We start from the raw sequence: 17,129 nt of genomic DNA, 5'->3' as shown, positions 1-17,129 counted from the left end.
TCTGGCTCTTTCCTTCCTTCAATATAACAAAAAAATACTGGAGTGACGGTAAAGATTAAATTTAAACAGTAACCCAACACTAGGCAATTATGAATAAAAATGGTTCAGCTCAAAGTCCATTCCAGAGGAAGACCCCAGGATTTATTATCTCCGTTTCACTATTATAACATCTTCAACAGTGGAATGAGCTTAAATGAATTGTTCTGGATCATAATGTTCATGGAAATTACTCCTAAATATTTTTACTTAGTATTTGTGAAATTCTGATATTAATTTTATGGTGCTTTCCACCCAATTTCAATCATTTCCCAATTCGTTCAATTTATTTTATAGGAATCAGTCCTTCATTCTATGTAACACACACCCATACACGTATGTTACATAGAATGAAGGATTGATTCCTATGAAATAAATTGAACTTAAAATGGGAAATGATTGAAATTGGGTGGAAAGCACCATAAAATTAATGTTGGAATTTCACAAATACTAAGTAAAAATATTCAGGAGTAATTTCCATGAACATTGAGGTCCAGAACAATTCATATAAGTTCATTCCACTGTTGAAGATGTTATAATATTGAAACTTAGATGATAAATCCTGGAGTCTTCCTCTGGAACGGACCTTGAGCTGAACCACTGCGTGGCATCTTTACTTCCTTCCCCAGGAGATGAAGAGGTGGAGGAGCCTCAGTAGATAGAGGGAAGAGAGGCTTGGCTCAGTAGCTCTGCTGTGCGATTGAGAGCCTGGCAAAACAAGCTATCCCTCCTCCACTTCTTCCCCAAGGGAGGAGCCTCAGCCAATGGAGAAAATAGAGGCTTTGCTCTGTAGCTCCTGTGCGATTGAACAAGCCTTGCAAAGCAAGCTGTTATTCAGAAGGAAGCAAGAGAGAGGGAGAAGGAAGCAGATGACAGCCAGTTGCTCAGGGGCCTGATAGGAGCCCACTGGGAGCCTCATTTGACCCCCAGGCCATGTGTTTGACACCCCTGCTGTAGGGTTTTCAAGGCAAAAAATGTTCAGAGGTGGTTTGCCATTACTTGCCTCTGGGAAGAGAGCCAGTTTATAGTGGGCAAGAGTGGTAGATTCTAATCTGGAGAACCAGGTTTGATTCCCCACTCTTTGACATGCAGCCACAGCTGGGTGACGTTAGATCAGTCACAGTTTTCTCAGAGCTGTTCTCTCAAAGCTCTCAGCCCTACCAGGGCTTTTTATGACCAAGAATGCAGTTCTGGCTGGCTTGGTGTTAGGGGGTGTGGCCTAATATGCAAATGAGTTCCTGCTGGGCTTTTTCTACAAAAAAGGCCCTGGTCCCACCTACCTCACAGGGTGTCTGTTGTGGGGAGAAGTGAAGGAGATTATAAACTGCCCTGAGACTCTGAGTGAAGGGTGGGATATAAATCCAGCTCCTCCTCCTTAGCAACCCTGACTTCCTTGGTGATCTTCCCATCCAATTACTAACCAAGGCTGACCTTGCTTTAACTTATGAGATCTGATGAGATCTGGCTAGCCTGGGCCATCCATGTCAAGACATTTTACAGGCCCCCCCACTTGGCTGCTTTCTAGCAACTGCCAGAGGCCATGTATGTGTAACCTAATTAGAAAAAGAACAGTTGCACAAATCAGCTGGTCAAGGGTAAGTGCCCATTCTTTGCTCTTCCTCCTGAACAGTGAATGGGGCTTTTGTTGCTTTTCTAAGGGTTTCCCCACATAGATTGGGGTATGGCTATCAGGAAGAATGATACGTACATAATGCATTGCTCCTTATTCAGATAGCCAACTGCCTCTGCATTTGGCTACTAGCTGGGCTTTACAGTATTTTTAGGTAGCTTTGGTCTAGGCAGCAAAAGAGATTATCCTAAATCAGAATTATGAGTAAACACTCATTTTTATATACTCTGTTGTCCATTAGAGATTAGTTCCAGTGCATGAAGTTTTCATTCAATCAGTGTCATTTAGCAGACGATATAAACACCACCATTGGAGAATAAGGCAGGATACAAATGAAGTAAATATACAATACTTGTAGATAGATCCTTGTTGGTCTGAAGTAGCAGAACAAAATAGGAGTTGATTGCACCTTTAAAACCAACTTAGTTTTATTCAGAACGTAAGCTTTCGTGTGCATGCACACTTCTTCAGACAAGGAATGAGGTACAGTTCCCACATATAGCTGTGGGGTTTGGATTGCCAAGTGGTACAAAGTTAAAATCCAATAGCAGAATAGTAAAATTAACAAATTCAGAAAACTTTTGCTCTGGGTTGCATTAGCACAGGAAGCCATAAAACAGTAACATGTCAGAATGTGAGAATGCCTGTTAATTATTAGCAATAGAATAGGCATTCTCACATTCTGACATGTCACTGTTTTATGGTTTTCCACGCTAAAGCAACCCAGATCAAAAGTTTTCTGAATTTGTTAATTTTACTATTCTATTGGATTTTAACTGTACCACTTGGCATTCCAAACCTCATCAGCTATATGTGGTATGCATGCACACGAAAGCTTACATTCTGACTAAGTTGGTCTTAAAGGTGCAATCAACTCCTATTTTGTTATACAATACTTGTCTTATTCAATGTTTATTGTGAGTATTCATTTCAAGATATGGCTGTTAAAGTACTGTAACACTACCACATTATCCTCAGAGAACTGCACACCACAACTTGGAATGTGCCTTATATGACTTAACATGCTGTAGAAAGTGTTGGCATTTCCTGAAAAAATGTTTGCTTAAATGGAAAGGCCCTAGTCCTAGTATTTTACAGCTCACTCAATTCTGCAGTTTGAGAGGGTTTCTTGTCAGTAAAATAACTATAAATGTGGTGCTAAAATATATACATAACCCCAAAGTGTTGTTAGTGTACTGCTGCTTTTACAAAATGCTTTTAATACAGAACAGCAGCTATGGATTCCAGCTTAGCTTGTCATGTTAGTAGCAAATGGTTTCTTGCATAGTTGTATTGTGTTCAGAAATGAAAATCGGCTATATTAAATGGTACCTGTTATCATCATTGCCTTCCTTTTTTATTCTGCTTTTGTGCTGTAATGATGGTATAGAACAAGTTAAGATTGAATCTCCACAGCATAGTTTTATCTTCATATGGTTTAGTGCAATGTCATCTTTCACAGAGAATATAAACCAACTTAATGCACCTGCAAAGAGCTTCTGTGAATCATTTTATTATCATGATTCAGATTGAGCCTCAACAGCAAAGCATAGAAAGAGTTCCATGGGAATCAAAAGCCGCTTCACAGCTTTATTATTTTAGCAGGTCTTGGTAATGGGACCACAATATCTTCCTGCTCAGCTAATGCTAAAATTACTTCCTAAAGTTAGCAGCAGAGCATATTAGTCATTTTGCTATTATCATTATAACGGAGGGAGCGGGGTAGAGAAGTGCCATCATGAAGGATTTGCAGCATTTGTCCCAAGCAGCAGATACTGTACCTGTCTGCATTATGGAGAGAAAGAAGGCATAGTGGTCTTCTGGAGCTTGGTTGGGACAAACTCCTATTTAGCTCCTCCCATCCCACAACCTTCTCCTGGTACAGTCGCTGCATCTTGTCCTACATAACTATTATAAGAAATCATGAAACAGCTGGCATATGAATTTGCATACTTTCCTTTTCCTCACTTTTTCTATTTTTGTATCATGTCTATTGGATTGTAAGCTATTATTTAAAATTGCAGAGCACTTTTAGGGCAGTGGTGAAAATGATAAAAAACCAATTAATTTCTACAAAGACATATTTCATCCCCCTCCCCAAACCTGTAAGTCTGTAAGAACTGGGCCACCTAGTAACAACGGAAGTAAATGTTACTCCTATTAAACATAAGAGAAGCCATGTTGGATCAGGCCAGTGGCTCATCCAGTCTAACACTGTCACAGTGGCAAAAAAAAACCCCTCCCCAGAAACAGGTGCCATCAGGAGGTCCACCAATTGGGCCAGGACACTAGAAGCCCTTTCACTGTTGCCCCCCTCCCCCAAAGCACCAAGTACACAGAGCATCACTTGCCCCAGCCAGAGAGTTTCATATATACCTTGTGGTTAATAGCCATCGATGGATCTCTGCTCCATATATTTATCCAATCCCCTCTTTTAATACAGCAAGAGCAATATGGCAACCATTCACAATGCCCTACATAGGAGAAAGAAAAGGAGCATACTCCTAGATCTCTTCTTTTGAAGGAGGCTAATCAATTCCAGCTTATTCAGAATCAAACCTGCCCCTACTTGTCTATCTCCATCCAGGTTCCATCTCTCAGGAGCACACCTGTAGATGACAAGGTACTGGGAACTAGCTTTTGGAAAGAATGCCTAACTTGTACCTAAATACCAGCACCAATCCAAAGGTATTTGTAAATGACTACTTGCAACAGAATATCAACAGGATATGCATTCAAGTGTGCATCCTACTGAAAGCGAGTTAGGGTAGAAGAACAGCATCCACCCCAGGGACAGATGTGAAATCTTACAGAATCAAAACATGAAAATCAAACATTAAGTAGTAGAACAGGGGTGGCCAAACTGCAGCTCTTTCACACATATTGTGTGGCTCTCGAAGCCCCCATCACCCCAATGGCTGACTTGGAAAAGGCATCTCTTTCTTTAAATCACTTTTTGCCAAGCCACCAAGCAGCATGAAAAATGCATTTAAAGTTGCTTTCTTTCCACCTCTTCCCCCCTCCATTTTCCTTCCTTCCAACATCTGACATTTATGTCTTTCAGCTCTCAAATATCTGACATTTATTCTATGTGGCTCTTACGTTAAAGCAAGTTTGGCCACACCTGTGTTAGAACAACATATTTATGAAAGCACAATAGACATGAATATATAAAGCATATCGGGAAGGGGGGGCATCAAACTATTCCAAACTTGAATATTCAGTAAAGACATCAGCTGATAAGTAAAGTGCATAAACAATTTTTCATCAGGAACTGTACATACTTTTTCCAATTGCAGGTAGAAAGTGACAGGTAGAAAAAGGCAAAAGATTTATGCGATCTGAAGAGAAACCAGAGCTCATAGACAAGATAGGTGGAGTTCATAAATATTCCAGCAGGAACTACAATGTACAGTCCACGAAATAAAGAACAATCTCTTGTATTTTACAACAGGTATTGAGTGCTACTGTGCTGTGAATGTATTGGGAAGCTTATGTGTGCAATCTGATTTTTCTGCTGCTCAATGGTTATTGCACCACAGTTGGATTTATACATCTCTTGAGAAAGGATCTCATCCAAAATGGCTCTGATACCGTACAAAGTACCATTGGGAAATATACAAGAGATTGTTCTTTACTTGGTGGATTATAGATTGTAGTTGCTGCTGGGACATTATGAATTCTACCTCACTTGTTTATGAACTTGTTTATGTCTGTCAGTTTCTGCCTGCAACTGAAAAGCATACGAAAGACTAGTCTTTACCTGTTTTTGTAAAATACAAGAGACTTACAAGACAATCCTTTAAATTTTCTGTACAAACTTCCCTCTTGCTACAAGAAATTACTTCTCTAGACTGTAGAATTAGAAGACATTGCTCAATACGAGGGCTAAGCCGCTTGTCTAAAACTGTGGTGTGTTGTTATAATGGGGCATTTGCTTGCTTCCTGAAATAATAACTAGCAGCCCTTTAAAATTAACTATTGACAATAGGGAAGAAAGCATGAAAAACATGACAGTATGAACCTTGCTAGCAACCATACATACAGTATGGTAATTCCACTGACAACACAGAATTGACAGCTGATCATGCTAGCACAAGAAATGCGCCTAGAACAAATTATTGTTCAATGTATCTACCAGCTATTCTTGGATCTACCCAAATTTTGCCTCCCTGAAATCAGAAGCACATTTAAGAAGCATCTGTCACTGCACTGATTAGTCCTTATAGGACATTCTTTCACAAAGTATAAAGACTTTGTTCAAAACATATCAAACAGTAAGAAGCCACTCCATGTAAAACTACGCTACCAGAAAGAACCAACACACTCACATGCATAAAGAATCATAGAGATTTAGACCAAGTATCAGTGCAAAGAAGCCATACCCATAATGAACAACTGGACAAGATAATATGCTGCCAATTAGCACACAGAGGTGCCATAGTAGCAATTTCAGCAGACTAAAATAAGGCTAACCAACACATCATGAATGTTTAAAAGTAACATTTGAAGGTGTGTTCAAGCAGATGATCTGGAAGATCTATGACTGGATTTTGCTGTGACTTCCAAAGGGTGATTGCAGCAGCAACGGACCCTGCACAGCATGGAGAAAAGGATTTTCAGTTTTGCTAACCAACTTTGTCTGCCATTAACCCTGGAAAGGAAAAACATGGTTTCCTTTGTCTCTCCCTGTACTTTAAAGAAAGAACAGTCATGGGAGGAATGCTTTTGATTAGTGAAACATTCCATGAGTGCGAGGGTTAAGCCCAGGATTGCCAACCTCCAGGTGATAGGAGCTCTCTTGCTGTTACAATTGATCTCCAGGCAACAGAGATCAGTTCACCTGGAGAAAACGGCTGCCTTGAAAGGTAGACTCCCTGTCATTATACCCCATTTAAGTCCCTCCCTTTGCTAAATCCTGCCCTTCCCAGGCTCCACCCCCCAAAATCTCCAGGAATTTCCTAAACCACAGCTGGCAACCCTAGCTGGAAGAGCTGAAAGCCCTTTCTCCATTCAATTGAATTGAGTTCTTGCAGAGCTGCAATGGGCAGATCTTACCTGCTGTGTCCCTTCTTCTAGTATCGAACTTAATTTGTAAAAACATACCAGGTAAAATACAGAATACCTCAGTCCTTTGTTTATGCATCTGGGTTTACAACCATGTTGCAGCCCATCTCTGCTGCTCACTAACTGAAATATGCAATAGATGTATTAACTATAATATAATGGAAAGAATGTAATATTGCTTTGGATAGCAGGAACTGACATGAAAAAGAAAACAGTGCACAAGAACAGAACACACACAATAAAATAATTACGTTTCCTGGATCATCTCTCAATTTTAATACAACATACTCAAAACTTGTTTACATACAAGCTAGGCCTCAATTGACACCAAAAGGCTGAAAACTAATTTACATTGGTCTTGTAAATTCCATCTTATATTTCAGTCCAACAAACCCAGATTAAAAAAAGATTAGTCTTCACTGGAACATTTCATTTCAGGGCTTCAGAACTTGGGACCTGCCAAGCCAAAAACATAGTCTCTAACTATGCTACTTAGCAGTAGGCAACAAATCTAGGATGTTTACGGAGCCCTAGGGAGCTCAAGTTGGCTGGGGGAACACAAGTTGTACATTATATTTTTTACACTGTTAAACATAGATGCAAGTTTGCTATTTATTCCTACAGCTGGCATACTCAGCATCTCACAATATAAACACAAGTCCTGGAGGTTATCACCTGGTGAAGAAAAAGTTGATAAATATTTTCACCCTTACATTTTCCACAAATGGTTTTTAGATTTTGAAAGTTCAGACAAATAGCATAAGTGTGTTTATAAGAAAATGTAAATATTTATACCACTAAGTGTCACTGGTGGATCACTGCTATATCACTGTGTCAAAAATTCAAACAGTGATTACAACCAGATCAAGTTACGAGGCAGCATTAAGGCTCCTTTGTGGTAAAAACAGAACAAACATTAATTAGACCATTTTACAGCCAAGTTATAAAGCCAGAAAAATGCCACTAAAAGCCCAAGTAAATTTCAGCATTTGGCCCAAATGGATCATGTTTGTCAACCAAGTTTAATCTCCAAGGGGGTGAATGAGAAGAGCTCACAGTATACAATTATACAGAAGTTTGCTTGTAGTTTTTTGTATCCAAGACTTTCTTTCCACACATTGAGCAGATGCCTATTAAGGAAAAAGAGTGAAGTTAAAGCAAACCTCTACTACTAATGCAATAGGCATAACAGTGAGATTCTTTTTTTTGTAGTTTCAGACTTTTGTAGACCTCCAAACAAATGGAGGTCTATTTATTACATTTCTAGCCTTTCATTCTTCCTTCATGGAACTCAAGGGGTGGGGATGCTACATAAGGTTCCTATGAAGGTTCCTATCTGCTTAGATCCAAACTTGCTTAGTTTGAGCAAGGCTCCTGTCTTCAGATGTAAAATTTCTGAAAATTTTGAAGCCACAACCCTGTCCCCCCCAAACCCCTCCCCCCCCCAAATGTGAAGGTTTTCCACCGCAGAAGAAAACAGACATTTTGGGGGAAATTGAAATATATGCAATACTTACTTTCCTATCAAACAGACTAATTTTATTGCTTTCATAGCATAAAATGCATCATTTATAATTTACCTGGCATATAAAATTGTAATATTTAACATATTTATGTAATTTAAAAGTTATAAATGCCTTAGTTTGGTATAAGCAAAATTGCAAATATACCCAATATTTGAGAAAACTGCACGCTGATATATCCTATGCTACCTTAGCACATAGACCTTAATTTTTGCTATCTGGTTAGACAAAGCTAGTTTCTCAATAAAACTTTCAGTGTTTCTCTCAGGCTTTGGTGAAGTTTCTGCTCCACCTCCTGATCTGTTTTCTTTCCTGCAATAAACTACTTTTTACCTAGTCTGTGGATAGGGCAATAATTTACCTAATCTGTGGGTAAATGTATCACAGTGGTTTCAGAAAGAGGTGAACTGGTCAACCACATTAAGTTGAAAGGATAACAGAAAGCATACAACTGCTGGGAAGTTCCCTTTATGAAGATCAGGTATCCTAGGTGTAGAAATGCATCATGGATTTAACAGCTGTATGTATAGACAGAATGTCCACCATGTCTTAAAGAGGATTTCACTCATTCAAAAAGGTAAAATATTTCACAGCAGTTTTTTTTCAGTACTGCCCCAAATGTCCAATTTTTCTCTCAGAATTTTTTAAAAAGCTGGAGAGGGGAGGGAAGTTTTTGATTTTTTCCAGTTTTTTCCAGGCTTTCACACCTCTGCTATCAGGTACCTACCAACTATACTCTAGGATCAATGTGAAATTAAGCAAAGCTAACATCAGCTCTTGGGCAGCTACACTCACAACTCAGCCTGGTAGTTCTACTCATCACAATTCAGTGAAAATTTGGTTTGTTTCATATGACAGAAAAATAGCCAATATTGTATTTGTACCCTAAAAACTTTCCTATAGGTTTACACATTGGCCGTTACAACCAAACTGACCAAGAAATGCATAGCATTAATACACAATATCATAAAACTTGCTATGATTTTCATGAAGTTGTAGAAATGCCAATGTCACTGATAAGCACATAATCTGAAAATCTGCTTCACAGGCTACTGATGTCTATCTGAACAGGAACTAAAAATTTCACTTCTGCATTGTACAATGTCCATATGTAAATATGGACAACTTCACCATAACCCAGACTCTGAGATGGTGAAGGGGGGACAACACTCTTGGTTATCAGGTCCACTTATGGGTGGCGCTTTCTTGTACTTGCACCTAGGACTTGCCCACTGGGGGAGCGGGGTGGGGATATCCCAGCCCTGCCCCTTCAGACCCTGGTCCTGGTCCCTGGGTGGTGAGAAGAGCAGCAGCTGCTGCTGGCTGGGCCCAGGGCTGCAAATGAGGTGAGTCCATGTCTTCCCCCTGCCTCTAGATGCAGGCAGCTCCTACCTCTTCCCTCAGCAATGGACAGCCCAAGGAGGGTGAGCACTGGAGAAAGTCTGGCAATGGGAGGATTTAAGGGAAGACACAGCCAGATTGGATCACCTCCGCCTGCCTGGGGAAGCTGGTTGGGCAACCTGGGCACCCCTTCTTGTGAATTCTCTGCCAGATGGATGACCCACATCCAAGCCTCTTGCACCATCGCTGCTCCAGAGCTGGTGCTGCTGAGCCCTGGGCAGGCAGCAGCAGTAGGAAGGTGTGCTTGGCCCCAGGCTCCCCCCTAGCACCCTGGGCTGGCCCATCAGGAGCAGTGGAACAAAGGGGCACGGGCAGTTGAAGAAGCCCTACAAGTGCATTCCTGGTTTCTGCAGCTTGGTAGAAGCCCAGGCAGTATGGCATTTGCAGGGAAAGAAGAAGAAGACTGCAGATTTATACCCTGCCCTTATCTCTGAATCAGAGAGGCTTACAATCTCCTATATCTTCTCCCCTCACAACAAACACCTTGTGAGGTGGGTGGGGCTGAGTGAGCTCTCACAGAAGCTGCCCTTTCAAGGACAACTCCTACAATAGCTACGGCTAACCCAAGGCCATTCCAGCAGCTGTAAGTGGAGAAGTGGGAAATCAAACCCGGTTCTCCCAGATAAGAGTCCACACACTTAATCACTACTCCAAACTGGCTCTCTCCTGAGAGCCTACTCCTGAGTAGACATTTCAGTGCCCAGAGCCTGCCCCCTGAACAAAAAATCCTCCTGTGTATCCCACCAAATCTGAAATCCTGGTTACAGACGTATTTTATATGCATATTGTTGCACTCAGTAACATGAAAAGGTTTCCATTTTTTATACTGGAATAATTGAAAGACAGCCAGATTACTGATAACCTTAGTTCTTGGTGCACAAACAAGTTACTTGTTATAGCTAGTAAGAAAACAAATGAAAAGAAAGTATGTCAAATGCCTTACCCTTCTTGTAAGCACACCCCTGGCAGTAGTGGGACCCTGGCTGGTGAACTGAACTTTTACAAATTCGGCATATCGCAAACTTGTTTTTGCCATAAGGATCAAATCTAGAAAGACCATGAAAAACAAAACCACAAGAACATGAATTCTTTTTGACAGAATACATTAAGTATCCCTATTTACTCTTGTGCAGTTGGTGGGGAAAAGAGAGGACATTATTAGTTACATTAAAAGTAACTAATAATGAGATCCAAAGAAATTTCCTAGTTACATCTGCATAAAGACAATCAAATGCTGTTCCTCACTTTTGATTTACTGAAAATTTGATGTTGGCCTGCACATCATTATTTTCATACACCAGATGATTGCCAAGAATTTGTCACATCTTTTTTGCAAAAAGGTAAAATAACCCACAGGATCTATGCAAATGATATATTGTAAAATGTTTTCAAAATCAAAGATGGTACATAAGGAAATTACATATAAACTAGCTGCCAATGTTACCTTTCATTTCTACCCTGCTACACCATGCTTGGAGGATTGTAAGACAGAAACAGAAAGATTACAACTGTTGGGAATGATGATGCATGGCCTCTCCCCTCAACATACCACTGCTGTTTGGCTTGCCACCATTTTAGCCGCTGCTGTTTTATCTGTTTTGACAGCTAAATATAAATAAAATACATTTTTTATTTATACCCCGCCCTCCCCGCCGAGGCAGGCTCAGGGCGGCTTACAGGACATGGCATAAACCATGTTATAACAATAAAAACAGGATAATGCAATTCACAATTAAACATTAAATAATCTAAAAACAGTCTAAAACAATATAATTTAGTGGTGCTACTATCTCAATTGTGTTAAAGATGGCGTGATGCTTATGCCAGGTTCCATCTCAGAAGGCTAGTTGGAAGAGGGCGGTTTTGCACGCCCTACGGAATTGATTAAGATCCCGTAGGGCCCGCACCTCTTCCAGCAGCTGGTTCCACCATTGGGGAGCCTTTATAGAGAAGGCCTGTTCTCGAGTTGTTTTTAATTTGGCCTCCTTTGGCCCAGGTACTTCCAGAAGATTTTATGAACTAGATCATAGTGCTCTCTGGGGAACATATGGAGAGAGGTGGTCCCTAAGGTAGGCAGGTCCTCGGCCATATAGGGCTTTAAAGGTAATAACCAGCACCTTGTAACGAACTCGGTATACAATTGGCAGCCAGTGCAGTTCCCGCAGCCTAGGCTGCACATGTTCCCACCGAGGTAGGCCCCAAGCTACACTAGCCACACAACCCTATTTCCATTGCTCCATTTCCTCACTACTGCTGAGTGCACATGGCAGCAGGCCAAGGACATATGGGGAGGAGGCCTTGCTGAAGGAGAAGGACAAGAGATATAAGCAGCAAACCAAGATATGGATGTAATAGCAATGGATGTTTGTTGACAGCATTCATGGGGTGAAGAAAAGGTGGAAAAAAATTCCCAGGACAGCTAATGTGATCCAATGAAATGTAAGAGAGGATAAGGACAAAGGAGAGATGGAAGATGGGGGAGGGGAAAAGTTCCTTCCATTCTTTATGGAATATTAATTTTGTTAAGTATTTTTACTAGATACAGAACAACAATTACCTTGCCTTCTTCGATGTCAATGCCTTATTTTCATTTAGTTTTCGCCCACCACTTTCTAATAAAACAAATAATAAGTTAACATAAACTTGAAACAGATCTATTTAAGGCAATGTAAAGATAACACAGATATTCCCCCAAAGACAATGCAAGCTGTCTACACAGTGGAAGCTTGCTACTGACAATATGTGGTATCTGACATACTACATATATGGAAATTGAAGGTGGTGTAAGCACAGAGGCAAACTGCACCTCAGGATTGAAGCCAGAAGCAGCATATTTGTGAAACATATGCACACCAGTTCTCAAAAAAGAAATGTATAGACCACTGATGTGCTTAAAGTTCTCCAATTATGTAAGAAACAAAAAATATAGTATTTGCTGTCAATATCCATCTAGGTTAAGGATTCTGGGTAGTGGTGTGCCCTCAATAAGACTAGCAATCAGAAGAACCATATAAAACTGATCTATGACCAGAGGCTTAGCTGAAACTCAGTGATATATTGATTCCATAAAGTCACAGAAACAGGAGCATGAGATGGAGTACACTGTCTGAAGAAGATGCAAAACAAGAGGAGCCAAAGTGTTTTTGAGTTGCATCTACCGTTTTACACCTGGTTGTGTACAAGATCCTGGAATTACATAACAAGCTAGGCTACCATATACGAGGAGTGGGACTTGAGTATTAATATCATGCAATAGGTTAAAATACTAAAGAAAAGGCATTTTAAAGAAAAATTTTGCACACCAACCAACATTTTTCAGGCTTAGGGATCTCAGTAGCAAACACAAAACTTTCCTAATACATGCAAGTCACAAACATTGTAGCAATATATTTTAAAATACCTGTAGTGTTTCGTGCACCATCTTTCCATGTATCAGGTGTAATTACAGTGCCAAGTTTCTTTTCACCTGTGAAGCAGCACAAAAATACAGAATAAATAGAAATCCATTCCTTAGGAGCATCATATACTCACAGTACATAATAGATTTTATTAAGCCCACTAGCAAAAATAAGTCTGCTATCAGGAACACAAAACAACTTTTTACACAAATTGACTGCTCCTAAGTCTTCCAGTGAAAACAGTGCCTTTTTTCTTCTTCCAAAAGCACAGAAAGGCATCTATGCATAATGCACGGGGCCTGATCCTAGACATGCTTAATTAGAAGGAATCTTCTCTGGGGACAGTGAACCTCACAACCAAGTAAGTATGCATGCAACACTAAAGCTGCATAATTGGCTAAGCATAAACTCTAATGAGCAGAGTAGGGGTCATATAAATGACCCAAAGTCATAGGAATGCATAAACACTGATTAAGTGAAAATTTTAAAAATGATATTAAAAAGAGACATTTGACAATTATTATGTTTTACAGTAGGGTAAGCAGATTTAAGCAAAACAGACATAGAAACAATCAGCAGAAATTCCTATGATTAGATCTGTATTTCCTCCCTCTGGTTATCAAAAGAATGCCTGCTGACTGCCACATGTTGCCCAGAGAAAATCAGGACTGATCACATGGATGAAAAATACACTGTGGATGAACCCACCTCTAATTATTAAAACCTGAAGTTTCAGAACAAGGTAAGCTCTTCAGTATTTTATACCATATGGTTTAGAAGTCAGTTGAACTTGCTCAGCATAATGGCTGCTTATCTTAGATTCAAGAAGATACGCTGTGAGTTTAGCATCTATTTCACAGAGAATCGAATCTTAGCGTATTTTTTCTGCCAAACAGTACCTATTTTCAGGAGCTCACAACTAACCTGCCTCCATTTAGAACTTACACTGTAAATAACTGATATAACTTGGTATGTAAACATTACTATATGAGGGAGGCTCCTTGTTAAATATGCTTAGGAGCAGCTGCAGGATTTGACTTGTTTGCTAGAGCTTCTGAGGGGGTATAAGTAGTAGGTATCTTTTAAGAGAAGGAGATTTGGGTTTTAATTTGTAATGTTTTCATTATTATTTCCAAGCTGCCTTGACCCAATAGGAAAAGTATAAAGACTCTAACAAACATTAACCAAAAAGAGACAGCATCACCCAGATGCCTCAGAAATTGTGTGTGTGGGTTGAACCATCACTGCTTTCAAGTTTGTCTCTCTCAAATCCCACCTCTGAATTTCTAATAGTTTTTTGACAGCTGGTACAGCACAGTAACTAAGAAACTGAATAATACATCAAAAACTTCCCAGTTAGAATCTATTCTCCATAATGAATTAACTAGGTGGCCTTAGGCAAAGTAGTCTGTCCTAGCCCCTATATATGATATGGTGAGAACAACAGTCACCAAACTTAATAACATTGAACAACCTTTAAAAAAAACCCCTATATATGTACTAACCATTATTGCTGACATGTAACAGCCCAATAGAGCAACTGGCACCACCACTGCTGAACATTAAGGAACCTAGGAACAAAAACTTCTCCCCATCTCATCTCTCTAGCATGCATTATCTATGGTGGTCCAAGTCACAAATGTTCCCAACCCACCCCAATCTAGACACAGTGACCCATGCAATGATCACCTCCAGGCTGGACTACTGCAACTTGGTCAATGCAGGGCTACCCTAGAGTCTGATCTGGAAACTTCAGCTGGTCCAGTATGCAGAGGTACATGCTCTGACAGGAACACAATTAAGAGCACACATACATTGGTGCTCTGCCTACTGCACTGGCTTCCAATTAAGTACCGGGTCAAGTTAAAGTTTTGGTTTTGACCTTTAAGACCCCCAGGGGTGTCAAACTCATTTGTTACAAGAGCCAGATTTGTGGGGCCAAGCTATGCACATCATAAAATGTAATGCCACGGTAGTGAAGATATAAACTTTATAAAGGATACAGATAAACACAATTAAGATAGTTTTTTAACTTAAAATACAAGCGTGCTTAAAACTCTTATGATATTTTGTTCAAAATGGAAAGGTGAGGGAATAGTGGGATTTGGCAATGCAAGTTTAAAAATAAAACACTTGGAGATCCAGGACAACAGACTGTTCCGGGCCCACTTAATACAGAGCCCAGCAGAATCATTTTGTTCACAACAGAGGGTAGCTGGAAGGGTTGCCAGCCTCCAGGTGGTGGCTGGATATCTCCTGGGATTACAACTGATCTCCAGGCAATCAAGATTAGCTCACCTGGAGAAAATGGCCACTTTGGAAGGTGGACTCTATGGCTTTATACCCTACCAAGATGCCACCCCGCCCTCTCCAGGCTAGGCTTCCAAAATCTCCCTGTGTGTCGGAACTCAGAGCCCAAGAAGGAGCACTTAATCATTCAGACACATACGAAACAGCCTCGGGGGTTGGGGGTGGGGGGGAGGATCACCGAGTTAGAGAAGCGTTTAACGACTATTTCTCTTAAGGGAACTCCCTCCGACAAACAGCATCCACCCCTTGTTACGTTTCGTCACGTTCCTCCTAACAGAGACCCGTTCCTTCAGCCTCCTACTCCTCTGACCCGCGAGTAACTTACATTTCTCGCACACCATGGCGAATCACCCGCGACGAAGCCCACACTCCAAAGCTAAATCAGCAGCGACGGTCGACTTGAAAACTTGTCAACAACAACGACCTTAACTTCCGGTTAAGGTCTTATTCCTTTTCCTAGTTTCCAGGCGGAAGCCCCGCCTCCTTCGGGGCCTATTGGTTGGGATTGTTTTAAAGGCTCGACCTCATAGGTTATCCGCTTGGTGATCGCTCAATGTCAGTTTTATCACGTTCTTGTTGACGGCGGCCGTAGGCGTAGTGGCGGCTTTGGTTTGTAGTTGAAAGGACGTGGAGTCTCTCATCTGGTGACTCATGAATGTGGCGGGGAAGCTCCTCCCAGTAGCTCGTGGAAGACTTACAGGTAAGATGGAAGAAGGGAAGCCTTTCGGCCTAGTGCTCACCTTTTGCCCCGTTCCCCCCTCCGGTCCTGGGAGTCTTGTGCCTTCATGTAAACCGCTCTCCTTGAGATTATGCGGGCTGTATCCTAGCATGGGGTCGCAAAGAGTCGGACTCGACTGTGCGACTGAACAAAAACAAAAAAAAATCCTAGCATCCCAGTCTCCTACGTACTTATTCAAAAGTAAGTTCCCTTGAGTTAAGTGTTAGTCTCAAGTAACTACATCGAAGATCTTATTTGGAGCTGAGGCCAGTCCGGCTCTGGGTGACTTGAAAGTAAATCACACTGACTTGGTAGCGGCTTGAACCCAAGTAAGTGCGTACAGAAATTGAGGAAGCATGCTTACGCCCTGACATAAAATGTGGCTTTACTGGAGGCATCCCCCCACCTCAAGGGAAGCTGATCGTGATCTCCAGCCCTCACCTGGAAATTGGCAACAGTGATTCCCCAGAAAGAAATGGCTGGTTTGGTGGAGTCTATGGCATAGTACCTGTCTGAGGTCCCACCTTTCCTCAAACCCCATTCTCTCCAGGATCCACCCTTTAAATCTCCAGGAATTCCCTAACCTGGAGTTGGCAACCCTATCTCCTTCCTTTTATGTGCTCCTCTGACTTCAGCTTTCCATTGCCCCCCCCCCTCCCCGCAGCCTTTACATAGGAAAAGGACAGTCTTTCTCCATAGTGGCGGGGGGGGGGGGGGAGACCAAAGCAGTTTACATCATTCTCTTCTCCCCACTGTGGTAAGTTAGGCTGAAAGTCTGTGACTGTTCTGAAATTCTCCAGTCAGCTTCCACAGCAAGAACCTGGATCTGGCTAACTAAAGCCCTAACTCCTATGCCCCTCTCAGTCTACCACAGAATCTCCAGGAATTTCCCACCAACCTGGAACTGACAGTCATAGTCAGGATTGGCCCCAATGAGTACTCCCTCAGAGGCCTTTAGTGATACCTTTCATACCAACAGACTCTCTAATCACATAGTTGGTCTTAAGCATAGGACTTCAATCAATCTCTCTGTCTCTGTGAATCTG

At 41.2% G+C, this 17,129-nt stretch overlaps 2 protein-coding genes across 2 annotated transcripts in view; one reads left to right on the top strand and one right to left on the bottom strand.

Moving 5' to 3' along the window:
• Positions 1–6,980: 6,980 nt before the first annotated feature.
• Positions 6,981–15,902, bottom strand: LOC132577989 (cysteine-rich PDZ-binding protein). The gene is made up of 5 exons (XM_060247790.1): positions 15,691–15,902; positions 13,058–13,123; positions 12,215–12,269; positions 10,601–10,704; positions 6,981–7,863 (listed from the first exon to the last, which is right to left on the bottom strand). Exons 1-5 carry the CDS (start codon positions 15,704–15,706, stop codon positions 7,799–7,801), a joined length of 306 nt encoding a protein of 101 aa, XP_060103773.1. The 5' UTR covers positions 15,707–15,902; the 3' UTR covers positions 6,981–7,798.
• LOC132577983 (phosphatidylinositol-glycan biosynthesis class F protein-like) overlaps positions 15,899–17,129 on the top strand; it is a 32,373-nt gene continuing 31,142 nt past the window's right edge. The window contains exon 1 of the mRNA XM_060247777.1: positions 15,899–16,065. The gene's annotated coding sequence lies outside the window, so the exon portion shown is untranslated. The remainder of the gene's footprint in view (positions 16,066–17,129) is intronic.

This window comes from Heteronotia binoei, chromosome 1 (assembly GCF_032191835.1).
Source record: "Heteronotia binoei isolate CCM8104 ecotype False Entrance Well chromosome 1, APGP_CSIRO_Hbin_v1, whole genome shotgun sequence".
Classification (NCBI taxonomy): domain Eukaryota; kingdom Metazoa; phylum Chordata; class Lepidosauria; order Squamata; family Gekkonidae; genus Heteronotia; species Heteronotia binoei.
This window is presented reverse-complemented; position numbering and strand designations above follow the sequence as displayed.